Source organism: Dryobates pubescens, chromosome 37 (assembly GCF_014839835.1).
Source record: "Dryobates pubescens isolate bDryPub1 chromosome 37, bDryPub1.pri, whole genome shotgun sequence".
Taxonomy (NCBI): domain Eukaryota; kingdom Metazoa; phylum Chordata; class Aves; order Piciformes; family Picidae; genus Dryobates; species Dryobates pubescens.
This window is the reverse complement of record NC_071648.1, coordinates 4,000,035-4,019,089: the sequence shown is the minus strand read 5'-3', so window position 1 is coordinate 4,019,089 and position 19,055 is coordinate 4,000,035. Positions and strand designations below refer to the sequence as shown.

Sequence of the window (19,055 nt, the reverse complement as noted above, 5' to 3'; positions counted from 1 at the left end):
TTCAGATCTTGATTGATGATGGATGAGCTATTGTCTCCTCAAGCACCCAGTTCTCATTACCCTTTAAGACACAGCGTATTAATGATGGACCTGAAGTGCTTTCCCAGTGGGTCATAAGCAATCAACTGTGCTAAGAGATCAAAAGACTTGGTTTGGCAAGAAATTTCCGGGCCAAAGCCACTGTGGGGTGATGCATCCAGCATCTGTGACAGTGTTTAGAGAGCATCTGACAACAGGTCCCCATCACCTGGGACACAGCACTGTCAGCAAAGATGCTTCAGCTCTAATAGAGGCTGACCTTGGCAATTAAGGCATCATCAAGATACACTGTTCCCCCCAACATTGACTCTGCCAGACTGACTCAGCTGGCAGCAAATGCAAGCTGTATTTACAGGCAAAACTACAAACCACAATGGAATGCAGTGGATATGTACAAAATGTCCAGGATTTACAACATTTACAGGGATTTACAATTGATAAACAGCACAAGGACCCCCATGGGCAGGAAGACCAGGGAAGCTGTCCCTCTGCCCCCCCATCCCCTGTCCAAAAGGGAGAAAAGAGCAGAGAGACCAGCTGCTCAGAAACCACCTCAGCTTGGCACAGAACTTCACAGTATCACAGTAGTGGATTTAGGAAGGGCAGGTCCTGCCTCTCCACCCTGATCTCCTTCTATGATCAGGTGACTGCCTGGTGGATGTGGGGCAGGCTGTGGATGTGGTCTACCTGGACTCCAGCAAGGCCTTAGACACTGTCCCCCACAGCAAACTCCTGCCCAAGCTGTCAGCCCCTGGCTTGGACAGCAGCTCTCTGAGCTGGGTTAGGAACTGGCTGGAGGCTGAGCCCAGAGAGTGGTGGTGAATGGTCTCCAGGCTAAGCAACCCCAGCTCCCTCAGCCTCTCCTCCCAGGGCTGTGCTCCAGACCCCTCCCCACCTTTGTTCCCCCTTTCTGGACACCTTCCAGCAACTTAACATCTTTCCTAAACTGAGGGTCTCAGAACTGGACACAGGACTCAAGGTGTGGCCTAACCAGTGCAGTGTACAGGGGCAGAATGACCTCCCTGCTCCTGCTGGCCACACTGTTCCTGATCCAGGCCCTCCTGGCTGCCTGGGCACACTGCAGGCTCATGTTCAGCCTACTGTCAACCAGTAAACTTGCAGAGCTGCTTTCCTTATGTGCAGTGATCTTAGCCTTCTGCTGGTGGTAACACATTCTCACTGACTGGTCAGTCTCATTCTGTTAGGTGTGAGGAATGCAGACCCTTTAAATTGGAGGTGGTGTACAAATGTGTGTATCATGGCACTCTAAGGAATGGTTGTCAGAGCCCTGCTGGAGAGCAGCCCTGCAGAAAGGAACCTGGGAGTGCTGCTGGACAGCAAGTTCTGCATGGGACAGCAATGTGCCCTGGTGGCCAAGAAGGTCAATAGGGTCCTGGGGTGCATTCAGAGGAATGTGTCCAGCAGATCCAGGGAGGTTCTCCTCCCCCTCTACTTTGCCCAGGTCAGGCCCCACCTGGAATATTGTATCCAGTTCAGGAGGGACAGGGATATGCTGGAGAGAGTCCAAGGGAGGGCTCCAAGGATGCTGAAGGGACTGCAGCACTGCTTGGGGAGGAGAGGCTGAGAGCCCTGGGGGTGTTGAGTCTGGAGAGGAGAAAGTTGAGAGGGGATCTGATCAATGTCTATCAATAGCTGAGGGCTGGGGGTCAGGAAGGAAGGGACAGGGACAGCTTCTGCTCACTTGTGCCCTGTGATAGGACAAGGGGCAATGGATGGGAACTGCAGCACAGGAGGTTCCACCTCAACATGAGGAGGAACTTCATTACTGTGAGGCTCCCAGAGGCCTGGAGCAGGCAGCCCAGAGAGGTTGTGGAGTCTCCTTCTGTGGAGCCTTTCCAGCCCTGTCTGGATGTGTTCCTGTGTGACCTGTGCTGGGTTCTGTGGTCCTGCTCTGGCAGGGGGCTTGGACTGGAAGATCTCCAGAGGTCCCTTCCAACCCCTAACATCCTCTGACCCTTTATGTTTTCATTTCTCCTGTTGGTGTTGTAAGTATTGTGTGGTAGGTTACCAAAGTGATGTGGTAACAGTTCTGCTTCATCGCTGGGCTGAGAGGCACAAGAAAATAGCAGATATAACAGATAATACATTTCTGGTTTGGCTTCCTGAATCAATAACCATTTAACAGCATTTTAATAACATGCAGATATGAGTTGGACTTGATGATCTTAAAGGTCTTTTCCAACCTGAATGATTCTAATTTGGGAGTAATAGGCAAAATAATGACAGAAGTCAGTGGCGAGTGCACTTGATAATTTCTTTTCATCTTTGGTTACAGAATTGCACACTTTAAAGCCAGGAAAGTAGCTCTAATAAGGGAGATAAGATTCTGCATTCCCTTCAGAATCAGTGATGAAAGGTCTTGGAGCCTCTCCTTTGCTCCAGCCCTGATGCCAAACTGGGAGACTGTGGTACTGAGTGTGGCCATCAGTGCCTTACAGAAAGGTGTCCAAACTATCTGACACCTTTAGGAGCTCTTTTCCCAGTGAGAGCCAGTGGGGCCTGTGCTTCAAAACCCCCTTTTGTAACTAACTGTGTCCCTGAGCAGCACGAAGCCCAGGGATAACCTCTGCTGCCAGCACACTGCAAAGGTAGTCTGGGCGGCAGTTGATCAAGCCGATTGCTCTGCCTCCCGGCACAGGCAGCAGTGGTGTGTTTGGACTAACGTTGTTCCAGTGTCACAAAAAATTGGTGTAGAAGACAAAAATGCCCTCCCCCAAATGCTATCTAAGAGGTGTTCCACTGTGAGCAGCCTCTTTTCATGTTTCTTTGGCAGGAAGTATCTTCCTTCTCCGCAGCACAAATCACTACATTCGCTAGGAGACTTGTCGTGCCCCTGTCTGCTCCAGCCTCAGAAAGAGCTCAGCAAAGGGGCACCTTGGGTGCTGCCAGTGGGAGATTCAGCCTGGTTCTGCCTGGCTCCCTTTGCTAGCTCATCTGCACAGGCAGAGCTGCCTTTCTCCTCCTGTTTGTTGTTTAACTTTATCTGGCACTGCCAGCGCTGTAAATTGAAGCGAGATGATGACTTTATGATGATGAGCTCCTTGTACAGCAGCTCCATTGTATATTGATTACATTTGTGCTTCGTTTGCTTAACATGCAACAGGGCTTATTAGGTCTTTGCAGGCATTGTTCTTGCTAAGGGAGGGTGGAGAAGTGCAAAATGCATTCAAGTCAGTGAAGCCAATGCATCTGTGCTGATTTACACGTGCCAGAGCCTCGGCATAAAGAAAAGCAAGACACAGCTTGGAATGGGAAGGGGGAAAGGGAATGAATCTGGATGCCACAGAGCAGGAAGAGCCTAGCACAAGTACTTTAAAGGTTGTGGTAAACTGTGGACTCAGGGTTATTTAATGCAGGTGAGAGCCCATCTTGGATATTATGGCTCAGGTTTGTTAGTGTCTCACTGCACAGAGCAGGAGGCTTTAACTCTGTCACCTGTGAGAAATGGTACAGTGCAGGACAAGGGTAGATGCTGCAGTGTGGCTTTGGGGAAGGGCACCAGGAACAACAGCTGTTACTCAGTGATGAGGGAAGTCAGAGCATTTTCCATGGTCAGGAACTGCTTCATAGTGAGGGTCACAGAGCACTGGAGCAGGCTGCCCAGAGAGGTTGTGGAGTTTCCTTCTCTGGAGATTCTTCAGCCCTGTCTGGATGTGTTCCTGTGTGACCTGTGCTGGATTCTCTGCTCCTGCTCTGGCAGGGGGGGTTGGACTGGAAGATCTCCAGAGGTCCCTTCCCACCTCTAACATCCTCTGATCCTGTGACCCTGTAACAAATCACAGGGAAAGTGGTCAGCTTTCCCTGCAGTAGAAAGGGGACAGTTTCTGGTTGTTTATGGGAGGGGACAGTTTCTGGTTGTTTATGGAGGGGGACAGTTTCTGGTTGTTTTATGGGAGGGGACAGTTTCTGGTTGTTTATGGGAGGGGGACAGTTTCTGGTTGTTTATGGAAGGGGACAGTTTCTGGTTGTTTATGGAAGGGGATACTTTCTGGTTGTTTATGGGAGGGGACAGTTTCTGGTTGTTTATGGAAGGGGACAGTTTCTGGTTGTTTATGGGAGGGGGACAGTTTCTGGTTGTTTATGGAAGGGGACAGTTTCTGGTTGTTTATGGGAGGGGGACAGTTTCTGGTTGTTTATGGGAGGGGGACAGTTTCTGGTTGTTTATGGAGGGGGATAGTTTCTGGTTGTTTATGGAGGGGGACAGTTTCTGGTTGTTTTATGGAAGGGGACAGTTTCTGGTTGTTTATGGAGGGGGACAGTTTCTGGTTGTTTATGGGAGGGGACAGTTTCTGGTTGTTTATGGGAGGGGACAGTTTCTGGTTGTTTATGGAAGGGGGACAGTTTCTGGTTGTTTATGGGAGGGGACAGTTTCTGGTTGTTTATGGAGGGGGACAGTTTCTGGTTGTTTATGGAGGGGGACAGTTTCTGGTTGTTTATGGGAGGGGGACAGTTTCTGGTTGTTTATGGAAGGGGACAGTTTCTGGTTGTTTATGGAGGGGGACAGTTTCTGGTTGTTTTATGGGAGGGGACAGTTTCTGGTTGTTTATGGAGGGGGACAGTTTCTGGTTGTTTTATGGGAGGGGACAGTTTCTGGTTGTTTTATGGGAGGGGGACAGTTTCTGGTTGTTTATGGAAGGGGACAGTTTCTGGTTGTTTATAGAAGGGGACAGTTTCTGGTTGTTTATGGAGGGGGACAGTTTCTGGTTGTTTATGGTAGGGGACAGTTTCTGGTTGTTTATGGAGGGGGACAGTTTCTGGTTGTTTATGGGAGGGGACAGTTTCTGGTTGTTTATGGGAGGGGGACAGTTTCTGGTTGTTTATGGAGGGGGACAGTTTCTGGTTGTTTTATGGAGGGGGACAGTTTCTGGTTGTTTTATGGAAGGGGACATTTTCTGGTTGTTTATGGAGGGGGACAGTTTCTGGTTGTTTATGGGAGGGGACAGTTTCTGGTTGTTTATGGAAGGGAACAGTTTCTGGTTGTTTATGGGAGGGGACAGTTTCTGGTTGTTTATGGAAGGGGACAGTTTCTGGTTGTTTATGGGAGGGGGCAGTTTCTGGTTGTTTATGGAGGGGGACAGTTTCTGGTTGTTTTATGGAGGGGGACAGTTTCTGGTTGTTTATGGAGGGGGACAGTTTCTGGTTGTTTATGGAGGGGGACAGTTTCTGGTTGTTTATGGGAGGGGACAGTTTCTGGTTGTTTATGGGAGGGGACAGTTTCTGGTTGTTTATGGAGGGGGACAGTTTCTGGTTGTTTATGGGAGGGGACAGTTTCTGGTTGTTTATGGAGGGGGACAGTTTCTGGTTGTTTATGGGAGGGGGACAGTTTCTGGTTGTTTATGGGAGGGGACAGTTTCTGGTTGTTTATGGGAGGGGACAGTTTCTGGTTGTTTATGGGAGGGGGACAGTTTCTGGTTGTTTATGGAGGGGGACAGTTTCTGGTTGTTTATGGGAGGGGACAGTTTCTGGTTGTTTATGGAGGGGGACAGTTTCTGGTTGTTTATGGAGGGGGACAGTTTCTGGTTGTTTATGGGAGGGGACAGTTTCTGGTTGTTTATGGGAGGGGACAGTTTCTGGTTGTTTATGGGAGGGGACAGTTTCTGGTTGTTTATGGAAGGGAACAGCTTCTGGTTGTTTATGGGAGGGGGACAGTTTCTGGTTGTTTATGGGAGGGGATAGTTTCTGGTTGTTTATGGGAGGGGACAGTTTCTGGTTGTTTATGGAAGGGAACAGCTTCTGGTTGTTTATGGGAGGGGACAGTTTCTGGTTGTTTAAGAAAGGGGACAGTTTCTGGTTGTTTATGGGAGGGGACAGTTTCTGGTTGTTTATGGGAGGGGACAGTTTCTGGTTGTTTATGGAGGGGGACAGTTTCTGGTTGTTTATGGGAGGGGACAGTTTCTGGTTGTTTATGGAAGGGGACAGTTTCTGGTTGTTTATGGAAGGGGACAGTTTCTGGTTGTTTATGGAGGGGGACAGTTTCTGGTTGTTTATGAAAGGGGACAGTTTCTGGTTGTTTATGGGAGGGGACAGTTTCTGGTTGTTTTATGAAAGGGGATATTTTCTGGTTGTTTTATGGGAGGGGACAGTTTCTGGTTGTTTAAGAAAGGGGACAGTTTCTGGTTGTCTTATGCTGAAAAGAAAAAAAGCTTTTTTTCCACAATCTGAAACTGTTGAAATTAGTTTTAGGGTGAGGTACTGCCTGCTATACAGGAATGCTATACAGGAATCCTAGCAGAAAAGAACAAGTGCTAGGTATTGTCAGGAGTGACTGCTCTCAGAGCAGAAAGGCTGCCAGTGGCAGGTGTTCAGCCGTCCCAGCTGACAGTGGCACCATTTGGAATCCTCAGCAACTGTTTCAGCTCTGAATGGAGTTTCCACAGATTACTTTTTTTTTTGTGGCTTGTTCAGTGTGATTTTTAATCAAAGTCTGGGCCACAGTAGACTGGGTGATCCTGCAGAGCAGGGACAACACAGAGTAATCATCACAGGTCACGTTTTCAAGCGCTCTTCTAAGTCCCACTTCCCCCCACCCCCAGAGGACAATTGCTAGCAGATGCTGTGTGTTTGGGTTTTTCCAGAGATGATAAGAATCTCATGCATCCAGGTCATTGCTGTGTCTCTAATCTGGACTCTTTTCTCCCTAAGATTATGAATATTGTTTTCATTTTTAAGCCCCTTTTCAATGAACAGCCCAGCTTCTAAACCAGAGCTTTCCAAGAAAGAGTAATACTCTGAGCTGATTAATATGGTGGCAGGATGTAGTTATGGATGAGCCTCTGATGCCTTCTTTCCTGGGGGGCTTCCTCCCCTGCATGCTGCAGCCTGCTAACCTGAGATTTAAAGAACAAGTACACAGTAATTCCTTCCTTGTTGTGTGTCAGGATTGCAGAATCAGGGGTTGGGAGGGACTTCAAGGATCATCCAGTTCCAGCCCCCTCTGCCATGGCCAGGGACACCTCACACTACAGCAGGTTGCTCACAGCCACATCCAGCCTGGCCTGAAAAACCTCCAGGCATGAGGCTTCCACCACCTCCCTGGGCAACCTGTGCCAGTCTCTCACCACCCTCATGGGGAAGAACTTCTCCCAACACCCAATCTGAATCTACCCACGTCTAGCTTTGCTCCAGTGGGCTAAACCAGAATCTGGAAATACAGGGATGGCTTTCAGACAATTAGGAGAAGACAGTCTCATACAGTCAGTATGTTATTGGTAACATTACTGACCTGCCAACCTGTAATTAGCCTTTTGATTGCTTTAACTTTGCCACTCTATACATACACACACAGACAGACAGAGCCTAGAAGCCTACAGCAAAGGTATCAAACTGAAAAAAATATAAAGGAAAAAGAAGAACTCTTTCATTTGAACCCCAAAAGCTGAGCCCTCCCAGCCTGTATGCTGTAGCTAGCATCAAATCTAACATCTAATCTTCCTAACATCCAATCTAATCATCCCCACTGGAGTTTTTAAAGGTGTTCCTGGGACATGAGGACAGCAGAACAGTCTGCTCAGGAAACGTCGTCACGCCTGGATCCTTCTCATGGCCTGTGGACTCAGCAATTCCTACCTCATCAGTTTCCTACCCTGCTTCATTGTATGCTTTATGCATTCACACATAGTAATCACAGAATCACAGCAAACATCCAGTTGGAAGAGACCTCCAAGCTCATCCAGCCCAACCTTCCATCCTGCACTGAAGGGTCAACACCAAGCCATGTCCCTAAGCACCAGCTCCAAGGCTGCTTGAACACCTCCAGGGATGGTGACTCCAGCACTGCCCTGGGCAGACCATTCCAATGGCTGAGAGCCCTCTCTGGCAACAAATAGTTCCTAGCATCCAGCCTGAACCTCCCCTGCTGCACCTTGGAACCATTGCCTCTGCTCCTGTCCCTTGCCACCAAGGAGCAGAGGCTGCCCCCTCCTCGCTCCAACCTCCCTTCAGGGAGCTGTAGAGAGCAATGAGGTCTCCCTCAGCCTCCTCTTCTCCAGCCTGAACACCCCCAGCTCCCTCAGCCCCTCCTTCTAGCCCAGGTGCTCCAGGCCCTTCTCCAGCCTTGTTGCCCTTCTCTGGACACTCTCTAGCCCTGCAATGTCCTTCCTGGAGTAAAGGGCCCAGAGCTGAGCACAGCACTCGCGGTGTGGCCTCAGCAGATCTGGGCACAGGGGGATATTAGATGCAGCACAGTGTGGCTGATTGCTTGTGCTGCTTTCAGAGCCAGTGAAGCCTGGCAGGTTATCCCCTGCACAGCTAACAGGACTGTTCCATAGACCCTGTAACCCAGCTGGCAGGGCTGTGGCTGCCTTCCTCAGGTCTGTTCTGTGTGTTGGTGTTCTCTGTGAGCTCCTTGCCCCCCCAGTTTTCAGAGCAGTCAGTGAGACGAACAGTATGCATTTAATTTTCCCTCCCTTTCTTTCCAGGACACAGAGCAGCATGGATTTAATCAACTGCATGCCTAAGGTCTTACAAGTGTGTGCTCTTGTTCCTTCTGCAGAAATACTGAATGGTGGAGTCTATGTTGGCCAGAACAAATTCCTTTGCTTCGCAGACACCATTCACTGGCAGGATATTGTGCGTAACCCCTGGGCCTCCAACTTCACTCTGGTTCCAACGAATGGCAGCTCAGGATGTAAGTACTGGGCTTTGTCTGAGCCTTCTCCTCTGCTCTGTGTGAAACAACAGAAGGATGTCCATGGCTGTATCTGTAAATGTTCCCTCTGTGCTGCTTGTAGGAACACTTAAGCTGATGTTAAAATCGTTTTTGGCTGTGGAGTGTTTGGGGGAACCTCAGACATCTTCTGAATGCTCCAAATGTTCTGTGTGTTTCCTTTTTGTTAAACCCCCATTCACTGCCGAGGCCACTGTGCTGCTGTGGAGGCACAGATACTATTGTTTGCTTGGCATTTGTTCCTGCTGCTCAGGCTGGTCCTCGAGTCACAATTATCATGTCCATGGCATCATAATTAACTGCTGGAGCAATTATGGCACAGGCTCGGGAATATTCTGACTTCAGATGGGGAAGGAACCTCACAGAGTTATCCTGTGGTGTATTTCTGTGATGAAAGAGAGCTTGCAGGGGCTGGGGTGCTCTTCACAATGCAGCAGCTCCTCCTCTGTTTTTGCTGTGTTCTCTCTATTTTAATGCTGGATTAATTTTCTTTATCTCTTTTCTCCATTACCTTTCCCTACAGTTATTCACATGTAGTAGTATTTTGATGATTCTTGCAGCAGTAATGAGTTCTAGGGGATGGTGGTGACAGGGATACAAAGTGTTTAGGGTGAAATATTCCCTAACAGAGTAAATGCATTCCAAATGAATGCTATGCTATTAATCAGTGCCCTCAGGATGTGTTAGCATTGAGATGCAGGTACAGCCTGGGAAAAATTGTATACCTGATGTCAGAAGTGACACCAGAGCAGACATAGTCTTCTGAGAATCCTGGGTGCAGGGACATTGCAGGATGGGCTAAACCATCCAGAGTGTCCCTGAGATTGAACACATCCAAGTGCCAGGTGCTGCACATTGGCCACAGCAACCCCAGGCAGAGCTACAGGCTGGGGTCAGAGTGGCTGAGAGCAGCCAGGCAGAGAGGAACCTGGGGGTGCTGGTTGATGGTAGGCTGAACATGAGCCTGCAGTGTGCCCAGGCAGCCAGGAGGGCCAATGGCATCCTGGCCTGCATCAGGAACAGTGTGGCCAGCAGGAGCAGGGAGGTCATTCTGTCCCTGTACTGGTTAGGCCACACCTTGAGTCCTGTGTCCAGTTCTGGGCCCCTCAGTTTAGGAAGGAGGTTGACTTGCTGGAAGGTGTCCAGAGAAGGGCAACGAAGCTGGGGAGGGGTTTGGAGCACAGCCCTGTGAGGAGAGGCTGAGGGAGGTGGGGTTGCTTAGCCTGGAGAAGAGGAGGCTCAGGGGTGACCTTCTTGCTCTCTCCAAATACCTGAAGGGAAGTTGTGGACAGGCAGAGGTTGGTCTCTTCTCCCAGGCAACCAGCACCAGAACAAGAGGACACAGTCTCAGGCTGCACCAGGGGAGGTTTAGGCTGGAGGTGAGGAAGAAGTTCTACACAGAGAGAGTGATTGCCCATGGAATGTGCTGCCTGGGGAGGTGGTGGAGTCACCATCACTGGAGGTGTTTAGGAGGAGACTTGATGGGGTGCTTGGTGCCATGGGTTAGTTGATTAGGTGGTGTTGGATGATAGGTTGGACGCGATGATCTTGGAGGTCTCTTCCAACCTGGTCTATTCTATTCTATTCTATTCTATTCTATTCTATTCTATTCCATTCCATTCCATTCCATTCCATTCCATTCTATTCAAGGCTGTATAAATAACTGATGGCCTCTTCAGCTTCTGCTGCAACCAAGAAAAAGCTTCAGTTTTCAGTAGTTTTCATTTTTAGTAGCTTTTAGGGTGTTTTTTTTCAGTAGTTCTTCTGTTGCAATATAGGAATCCAGAAATTAAATACCAAAAAAATAATGATGCCCATTTGATATGTCCCCATAATTTGAAAGCAGGAGCTTTTATTTAACCAGGTGTTTTGTGATACAACAGATTTTATGGCAGGCTGACTTGCTTTTATATGTCTCACCTGCTACCCTCAAAAGCAGGGCACAGCTACTTCCTCTGGGAGGCTGCCAAATGCCACTGCTCCTCAATTTCCCAAGTCTGGAGCTGAGGCTCCTCAATTCTGCCTTCTGGCTGGAAACCTGACATAGCTTTAATGCAGCCAGCTCCCTCATTTGCATATTAAACCTGATCATCACTGGCCCCACCTGGAGTACTGCCTCCAGTTCTGGAGCCCCTATTACAAGAGGGATCTGGAGGTGCTGGAAGGTGTCCAGAGAAGGGTCACGAGGAGGAGCAGGGGGCTGGAGCTGCTCTACTATGGAGACAGACTGAGGGAGTTGGGGTTGTTCAGTCTGGAGAAGAGAAGGCTCTGAGGTGACCTCATTGTGGCCTTCCAGGATCTGCAGGGGGCTCCAAGAAGGCTGGGGAGGGACTGCTCAGGATCTCAGGGAGTGCTAGGACTAGGGGGAATGGAATGAAGCTGGAGGTGGGGAGATTGAGGCTGGAGGGGAGGAGGAAGTTCTTCCCCATGAGAGTGGTGAAGCCCTGGAATGGGTTGTCCAGGGAGGTGGTTGAGGCCCTGCCCCTGGAGGTGTTTAAGGCCAGGCTGGATGAGGCTGTGGCCAGGCTGATCTAGTGTGGGGTGTCCCTGCCCATGGCAGGGGGGTTGGAACTAGATGATCCTTGTGGTCCCTTCCAACCCTGCCTGATACTATGACACTATGCTCAGTTCTAAGCAGAACTGATAAAACCTTTGAAGGCTGGGAATGCCTATACCCTTTTGTGAGTCATCAACAAGAAACAGACTTGGTTGTTAACTCAGTTTTTGTTCTGCTCTTGGGTTTTCTTTTAAACTCTGGCAGTTCTTCAAGACAAATGCTTCTGCAGCACCAAGGTAATCAGCTCCTCTTGAAAAGCAACCAACATCAATGCTATCTTTTTAAGCTAAGGAAAGCTCTAGTGGTGACTCCAGAGGACTCAGAGCAAGATCAGTGCTGAGTACTTTTGAAATCACACCCTGAAAGAGATAAAGGCAAATATTAGCTCCCACAGCAAGAGGAGAGAAGGTAGCTACTTAAGTTCAGTTTTCTTAGAACACTTTTGCATTCCTTTTGAGATGTTTTGAAACCTAGGGAAGGATGAATTTGTGCTTTGCCATTTGTGCATGGCAAACCTGATAACCAACATTGTTCCAGGGATGGCTGAGAGCTATGTATAAAGGCAGCTTCATTAAGATAGCCACCCAAATTTTATCTAGTGTGGCCAGCAGGTTGATAGAGGTGATTCTCCCCCTCTGCTGAGAGCCCTCCTGGAGCACTGTGTCCAGTTCTGGAGCTTCTGTTACAAGAATGATCTGGAGGTGCTGGAAGGTGTCCAGAGAAGGGCCACAAGGATGAGCAGAGGGCTGGAGCTGCTCTGCTGTGAGCACAGACTGAGAGGGTTGGGGCTGTTCAGTCTTGTGAAGAGAAGGCTGTGAGGAAACCTTCTTGTGGCCTTCCAGTATCTGCAGGGGGCTACAGGAAGCTGGGGAGGGACTTCTGAGGGTGTCAGGGAGTGATAGGACTGGGGGGAATGGAGCAAAACTAGAAATGGGTAGATTGAGATTGGATGTTAGGAAGAAGTTCCCCATGAGGGTGGTGAGAGACTGGCAGAGGTTGCCCAGGGAGGTGGTGGAAGCCTCATCCCTGGAGGTTTTTCAGGCCAGGCTGGAGGTGGCTGTGAGCAAGCTGCTGTAGTGTGAGGTGTCCCTGGCCATGGCAGGGGGGTTGGAACTGGCTGATCCTGGAGGTCCCTTCCAGCCCTGACACTTCTGTGATTCTGTGAGTCTACTGCTTGGGATGGAGCAGAACACATCTGGACTATATCTAATTTATTAAACCTAAGTGTCCTTCTCCATGAAACTGGATTCCATCTCCATTCATTCATGACCCCTGATGAGGTGATCCAAGCTATTTCTGGCTTCACAATTTACACAGGTGAAAAGTCCAAACCCCATTACACAGAAGGCAAACAAATGGCTGAAATGGTTGAACAACTATGTCAAGGCTTTGGGAAGAAAGGCATCCAGGTACAGGAAGCACAGTTTAAAGGAACCCAAAATTAAGCAGCTCTCCACGTGTGCATCCACACATGGAATTACATGCACACACAGAAGGGTGTGGGGGTGTGTGTGTATATATATACACCTCTCTTTAAAGCCTTCAAATGAAATCATTCAAATGTGGAAGCTTATTACTACCTGTCAAGAGACAGGAGAAAGGGAATATGCTACAGTGGTAGCTTATGAAAGAAATAAGACAAGTTATTTGTACTGGTGCAGAAAGTACTTGGAGAAATGAACACTGAATTATAACTCTAGAACAGAGATCAGTGTGGAGTGTCATTAAGTAAGGTATAGGCTTCTCAGATCTGGCTCACCTGTCATGGTTCATAATCTGCTAGGCAGTGTGGGTGCTTGCTAGGCACAGACTGGCTGCTTCTCCACTGCTCTAAATGATGCTCAGTGCTTTACAAGGCTTAGTCCTTCTCTGCATAGACTGACTCATAGAATCATAGAATGGTCCAGACTGGAAGGGACATCCAGTCTGACCTCCCTGCAGTCAGCAGGGGCATCCCCAACTAGATCAGGTTGCCCAGAGCCTTGTCCAGCCTCACCTTCAATATCTCCAGGGATAGAATAGAATAGAATAGAATAGAATAGAATAGAATAGAATAGAATAGAATAGAATAGAATAGACCAGGTTGCAAGAGACCTTTGAGATCATTGCATCCAACCTATCATCCAACACCACCTAATCAACTAACCCATGGCACCAAGCATCCTATCAAGTGTTAGGATAGGATAGGATAGGATAGGATAGGATAGGATAGGATAGGATAGGATAGGATAGGATAGGATAGGATAGGATAGAATACAATAGAATAGAATAGAATAAACCAGGTTGGAAGAGACCTTCAAGATCATCACATCCAACCTATTATCCAACACCACCTAATCAACTAACCCATAGCACCAAGCACCCTAGCAAGTGTCCTCCTAAACACCTCCAGTGATGGTGACTCCACCACCTCCCCAGGCAGCCCATTCCAATGGGCAATCACTCTCTCTGTGTAGAACTTCCTCCTAACCTCCAGCCTAAACCTCCCCTGGTGCAGCCTGAGACTGTGTCCTCTTGTTCTGGTGCTGGCTGCCTGGGAGAAGAGACCAACCTCTGCCTGGCTACAACCTCCCTTCAGGTAGTTGTGGAGAGCAATAAGGTCTCCCCTGAGCCTCCTCTTCTCCAGGCTAAGCAACCCCAGCTCCCTCAGCCTCTCCTCACAGGGCTGTGTTCCAAACCCCTCACCAACTTTGTTGCCCTTCTCTGGACACCTTCCAGCAAGTCAACAGGGCAGGATGGGGCCTCAACCACCTCCCTGGGCAACCTGATCCAGTGTTCCACCACCCTCATGGTGCAGAACTTGTTCCTCACATGCTGCTCTGCTCTAGTTTGAAGCCATTGTCACCCATCCTGTCACACTTCTCTTGACCCAACATGTGTATGTGTTTACTGTTTATTTTAGTTGACCTTGTTGCATTCTCTGGAGTCTCAGGTGCCTCCAGTCAAATGCAAATCTCAGCCAAGTCCTGCTGGAAGGATATCTTAAGTGAAGGGATGTCATGGAAAGGCCTCTGGGACTTCCCAAGTCAGAATCTCTTGAAAAGACAGAGTGGTTTTACTATTGATCTAATCACTTCTACAGGAGAAGGTCTGTCAGGGAGGCTGCTTCGACCTGGGAATCTAAACCAACCAAACCTGTTGGCTCAACAAAGTCCATGCTAGTAGTGATCTGGGGGAGTCTGTGTAGATGGGCAATCATGTAAGACTTGAGTAGATGCTTTGGCCTTTGTGCCTTGTAAGACCTGAGGCAGATGCATCAGCCTTTGTGCCATGTTTAGCCACGGCTGGCAGGACTGGAGAAGAGTTTAACCCCCAGGAACTGTTAGGGCCATTTCACTGTGACCACCTCCAGAGTGCTCCCTGGCAGAGAATATTTCAGTGATAAAAGGCTGGGAACTGGCATGAGTCTCAGAAGCAGATACTTCATAGTTCCAGCAGGTCCTAAAGCCTCAACCCCAGCTGGGTGTTTTGGCATCACTGTGGCCGTCTCCAGCCCTCTGTAGCAGATAGAACATCCCCCCAAGGTGTCTGAGTGTCTGAAGGAACGAGGCCCTGCCTTCAGAGATCAGCACAGTGCTTGTGAGGACGTTGTCACTGCTGGAGAGGTCTGCAGCATGTCGGTGTGAGTGCACTGCTGTGCTAGGGGCACTGCCATGCACCGGTGTGTGCACATCGGGGCTCAGCCACACTCCTTCCACCTCTTTCCCCAGGAGGAAACAGCACTGCAAGCTGCCTATGCTGCTTTCTCCCCCAGCCAGCCAGAGAGCTGATAATGGTCCCACTTCAGGGATAATTCCACTTGCAACCCTCCCTGCTGTTCCAAGGCAATCAGCAGAGGAAGAGGAGGACAAAAGGGTGGAGTGAAATGAAGATGCTCTGATAGAAAATCAGTCCCCTACCTCTGTGCTTGTTTCATACCCTGGGTCTGCTAACCCTGGCAATCCCCTGCATTTACATCAGTGCTACACAGAAGAGAGTATGGCCAGAGAGTTCTGGGAATAAACCTTTTCTGATTCAGGAGCAGAGGAAATGGTTTCAAGCTGTGCCAGAGGAGGTTCAGGCTGGATGCTAGAAAATACACCTTCCCAGAGGGGGCTCTCAGCCGTTGGAATGGTCTGCACAGGGCAGTGCTGGAGTCACCATCCATGGAGGTTGTTTAAGCAGCCTGTGGAGCTGGTGCTTAGGGACATGGCTTGGTGTTAACCCTGCAGTGCTGGGTGGAAGGTGAGCTTGGAGTTCTCTTCCATGTGGATGATTGCTGTCATTCTGTGATCCCCTTCTTTGCATGCTTTCATTGCCTCAGCAGTGTCCAGAAGCCAGTTGAGAAGGCCACGGCATCTTATAAGCACTGTCATAGAAATACTGCAGTTCTCCTTTTTTTTCCCTTTGGCCTGAAATGTCTTCTCTCTATTGCTTCATGTTCTGATCAAGTGCATGCAGGAGAGCTGATGTGTAGAGGCCTCTGAATTGCACCATCCTGCTGTTAAGACGGGCACAGCCCCGGGGTGGAGCTTGGTGTGTGCTGCTGGGATGCAGTAAACAGATGTGCAGGGGGACCACGCATCCTCAGCTCTCTGAGGACAGGAGCTTCTGTGCCAGGTGCTGTGACTTGTAATGCTGAAATTACAACAATATTTACTGTTTTCAGAGCATTCCCACACTGCTGTCTCGTGGATGAAACCTTTACAATTAATTGTAGCTTGACAGCAGCCTTCCCTTCCATTTACCTGACATCAACACTGTCAGCCTGGGGTTTTTCAGCTGGGCCACCTCGCAGTGGGAATCTCAAAAGTGCTTAACTGTCTAAGGAGGGGGAAAAAAAAACCATAACACAACAGCAAACAAAATCCCTTTAGCTAGATGTTATTGAATTTGTATCTTCAGTGCTGAAAATCTGTTTTCTCTCCTTGCAAAAAGAAGCCAGGAATTCAAGCATTAGCTGAGCATGCTACAGCCACGTTCTGCAAAAGCCTATTGCCCACATCTGATGCCTGCTAGATTTGGACCCTTCACTAAAAAGCTTCAGCTCTGCCCTTCAGAGCTAGAAACCCAAGGTGCAATTCCCAGCCACGGTGCAAGAAATACAGCAGGACATCAGGATGAGACTCCCTGCCTAAAATGCCTCTGGACTGGTAGACAACTTCACAGAGCCACAGATCCACAGAATGGGCTGGGTTGGAAGGGACCTTAAAGTTCATCTAGTTCCAACCCCCCTGCCGTGGGCAGGGACACTTTTCACTAGACCAGGTTGCTCAAGGCCTTATCCAGCCTGGCCTTAAACACCCATCTGGACATTTCCTAGGTGATCCTGCTTTGGGGGCATCCAGAATAGAATAGAATAGAATAGGACAGGATAGGATGTGATAGGATAGGATAGGATAGGATAGGATAGGATAGGATAGGATAGGATAGGATAGGATAGGATAGAATGGAATAGGATAGAATGGAATGGAATAGAATGGAATGGAAGGGAAGGGAAGGGAAGGGAAGGGAAGGGAAGGGAAGGGAAGGGAAGGGAAGGGAAGGGAAGGGAAGGGAAGGGAAGGGAAGGGAAGGGAAGGGAAGGGAAGGGAAGGGAAGGGAAGGGAAGGGAAGGGAAGGGAAGGGAAGGGAAGGGAAGGGAAGGGAAGGGAAGGGAAGGGAAGGGAAGGGAAGGGAAGGGAAGGGAAGGGAAGGGAAGGGAAGGGAAGGGAGAAGAGAAGAGAAGAGAAGAGAAGAGAAGAGAAGAGAAGAGAAGAGAAGAGAAGAGAAGAGAAGAGAAGAGAAGAGAAGAGAAGAGAAGAGAAGAGAAGAGAAGAGAAGAGAAGAGAAGAGAAGAGAAGAGAAGAGAAGAGAAGAGAAGAGAATGCCAGCATTTTTCAATATAAAATACCTGGATTTTCCAAAGGGCTTTTGGAAGGTGGAAACCAAGCAAAAAGTGTGTCTGGCATTTTATTACTGATGTGCCCAATACCTTGTGGATGTAAAAATGGTGTATTTTGTGTTTCAGCTTCTCAGGAGGCACCTCACACATCTGTGTGGTGTAGGGACTCCCAGTTCTCCCAGCAAGCACAGCCTGGGTGCTTCACACCAAAACTTGCAGCCTCATGTTTGGCTGCAGAGACATTTGGTGGGAGTTCCTCCAGTCGATCTAGCAGCCTGCTCACTCTTTGACCCTGCCTGCTCTTCACTGTAATTTGCTGGGATTTCAGGCTTCCTGTCATCCCTATCTTTTTATTGCCTGGGATTTGTTAATAATTTCTCAGCCTTTGTCTGGAATATTAAGCAGCAGCAGTCCTGCCAGGATCCCCTGGGGGACCACACCCCGATTGTATTCTAATTGCTCACTTACAGCCCCTTTTGGAGAGCCCCCAATTAGCTGGCTCTTAATGCATTTTTCATGTGCTTTATTAATATTGAAACATAGAGACAAATCTAATTAAATGTTTACCATTAGCCAGTGCTTTGCATTTTAATGCAAGGCACAGAAAATGAGCTAGCCAGCTGCACAGTCGCTTAGGGAGGCAGCTCTTTGTTCCCTGGCGCTGACAGCCCAGGCTGTGAGCGCCCTTACCTGGGTGCAAGTGTGCTTGGAAGCATCACAGCTCAGTTTGACACACTGATCTTTGGATGGTATGGCTTTGGTGCATGTGAGTCAGTGCTGGCCCTGGATGGTGCTCCTTTCTTTTTGCTCTTCTGGCCTTTCCCTGTTACTGTGTCTTTGGTCTTTGTGAGCTGCTGCATGTAGGTTACCCTGCTGCAGCGTGGGCCCTGACAGCTGGGGGTTTGCTGGGCCATGTCCTGCTGCAGATTTCTCCCCTGGCAAGACAAAGAGTGATGATTTCTAGAGAGATGCCTCTTCAAAGTATTGCAGCAATGAGAACAGCTTGGTAGAAAATTAGCTTAGTGGTGTGGCCATTTGAGCCTAGGTGAGGGCCACAGAGTCGAGAGTCTAATGGCATGGCATTTAACAAGTCTGAGTGCCAGGGGCTGCACTTTGGCCACAGCAACTCCATGCAGAGCTACAGACTGGGGTCAGAGTGGCTGAGAGCTGCCAAACAGAGAGGCACCTGGGGGTGCTGATTGACAGCTGCCTAAACATGAGGCAGCAGTGTGCCCAGGTGGCCAAGAAGGCCAATGGCATCCTGGCCTCTATTAGGAATAGTGTGGCCAGCAGGAGCAGGGAGGTCATTGTGCCCCTGGACTCTGCATTGGTTAGGCCACACCTTGAGTCCTGTGTCCAGTTCTGGTCCCCTCAGTTTAAGAAGGACATTGAGAGACTTGAAGGTGTCCAGAGAAGGGCAACAAGGCTGGGGAGAGGCCTTGAGCACAGCCCTGTGAGGAGAGGCTGAGGGAGCTGGGGTTGCTTAGCCTGGAGAAGAGAAGGATCAGAGGTGACCTCATTGCCCTCTACAACTACCTGAAAGGTGGTTGTAGACAGGAGGGGGTTGGTCTCTTCTCCCAGGCAACCAGCACCAGAACAAGGGGACACAGTCTCAAGCTGTGCCAGGGGAGGTTTAGGCTGGAGGTTAGGAAAAAAATCTACACAAAGAGAGTGATTGCCCATTGGAATGGGCTGCCCAGGGAGGTGGTGGAGTCCCCATCCCTGGAGGTGTTCAAGGGGAGATTGGACATGGCACTTGGTGCCATGGTCTAGTCATGAGGTCTGTTGGGACAGGTTGGACTTGATGATCCTTGGGGTCTCTTCCAACCTTAGTTATACTGTGATACTGTGAGACTGTGACACTGTGAGACCTCCAGGAGCTAGAGTGTCCAGGAGGTGTACTGGAAGGT

General features: G+C 49.2%; 1 protein-coding gene across 1 annotated transcript in view; it reads left to right on the top strand.

The window, feature by feature from the left end:
* ERBB4 (erb-b2 receptor tyrosine kinase 4) overlaps window positions 1-19,055 on the top strand; it is a 747,707-nt gene that overhangs the window by 498,877 nt on the left and 229,775 nt on the right. Inside the window, exon 4 of the mRNA XM_054177007.1 lies at window positions 8,552-8,686. Within this exon, the coding sequence (XP_054032982.1) occupies window positions 8,552-8,686 (135 nt within the window). The remainder of the gene's footprint in view (window positions 1-8,551; window positions 8,687-19,055) is intronic.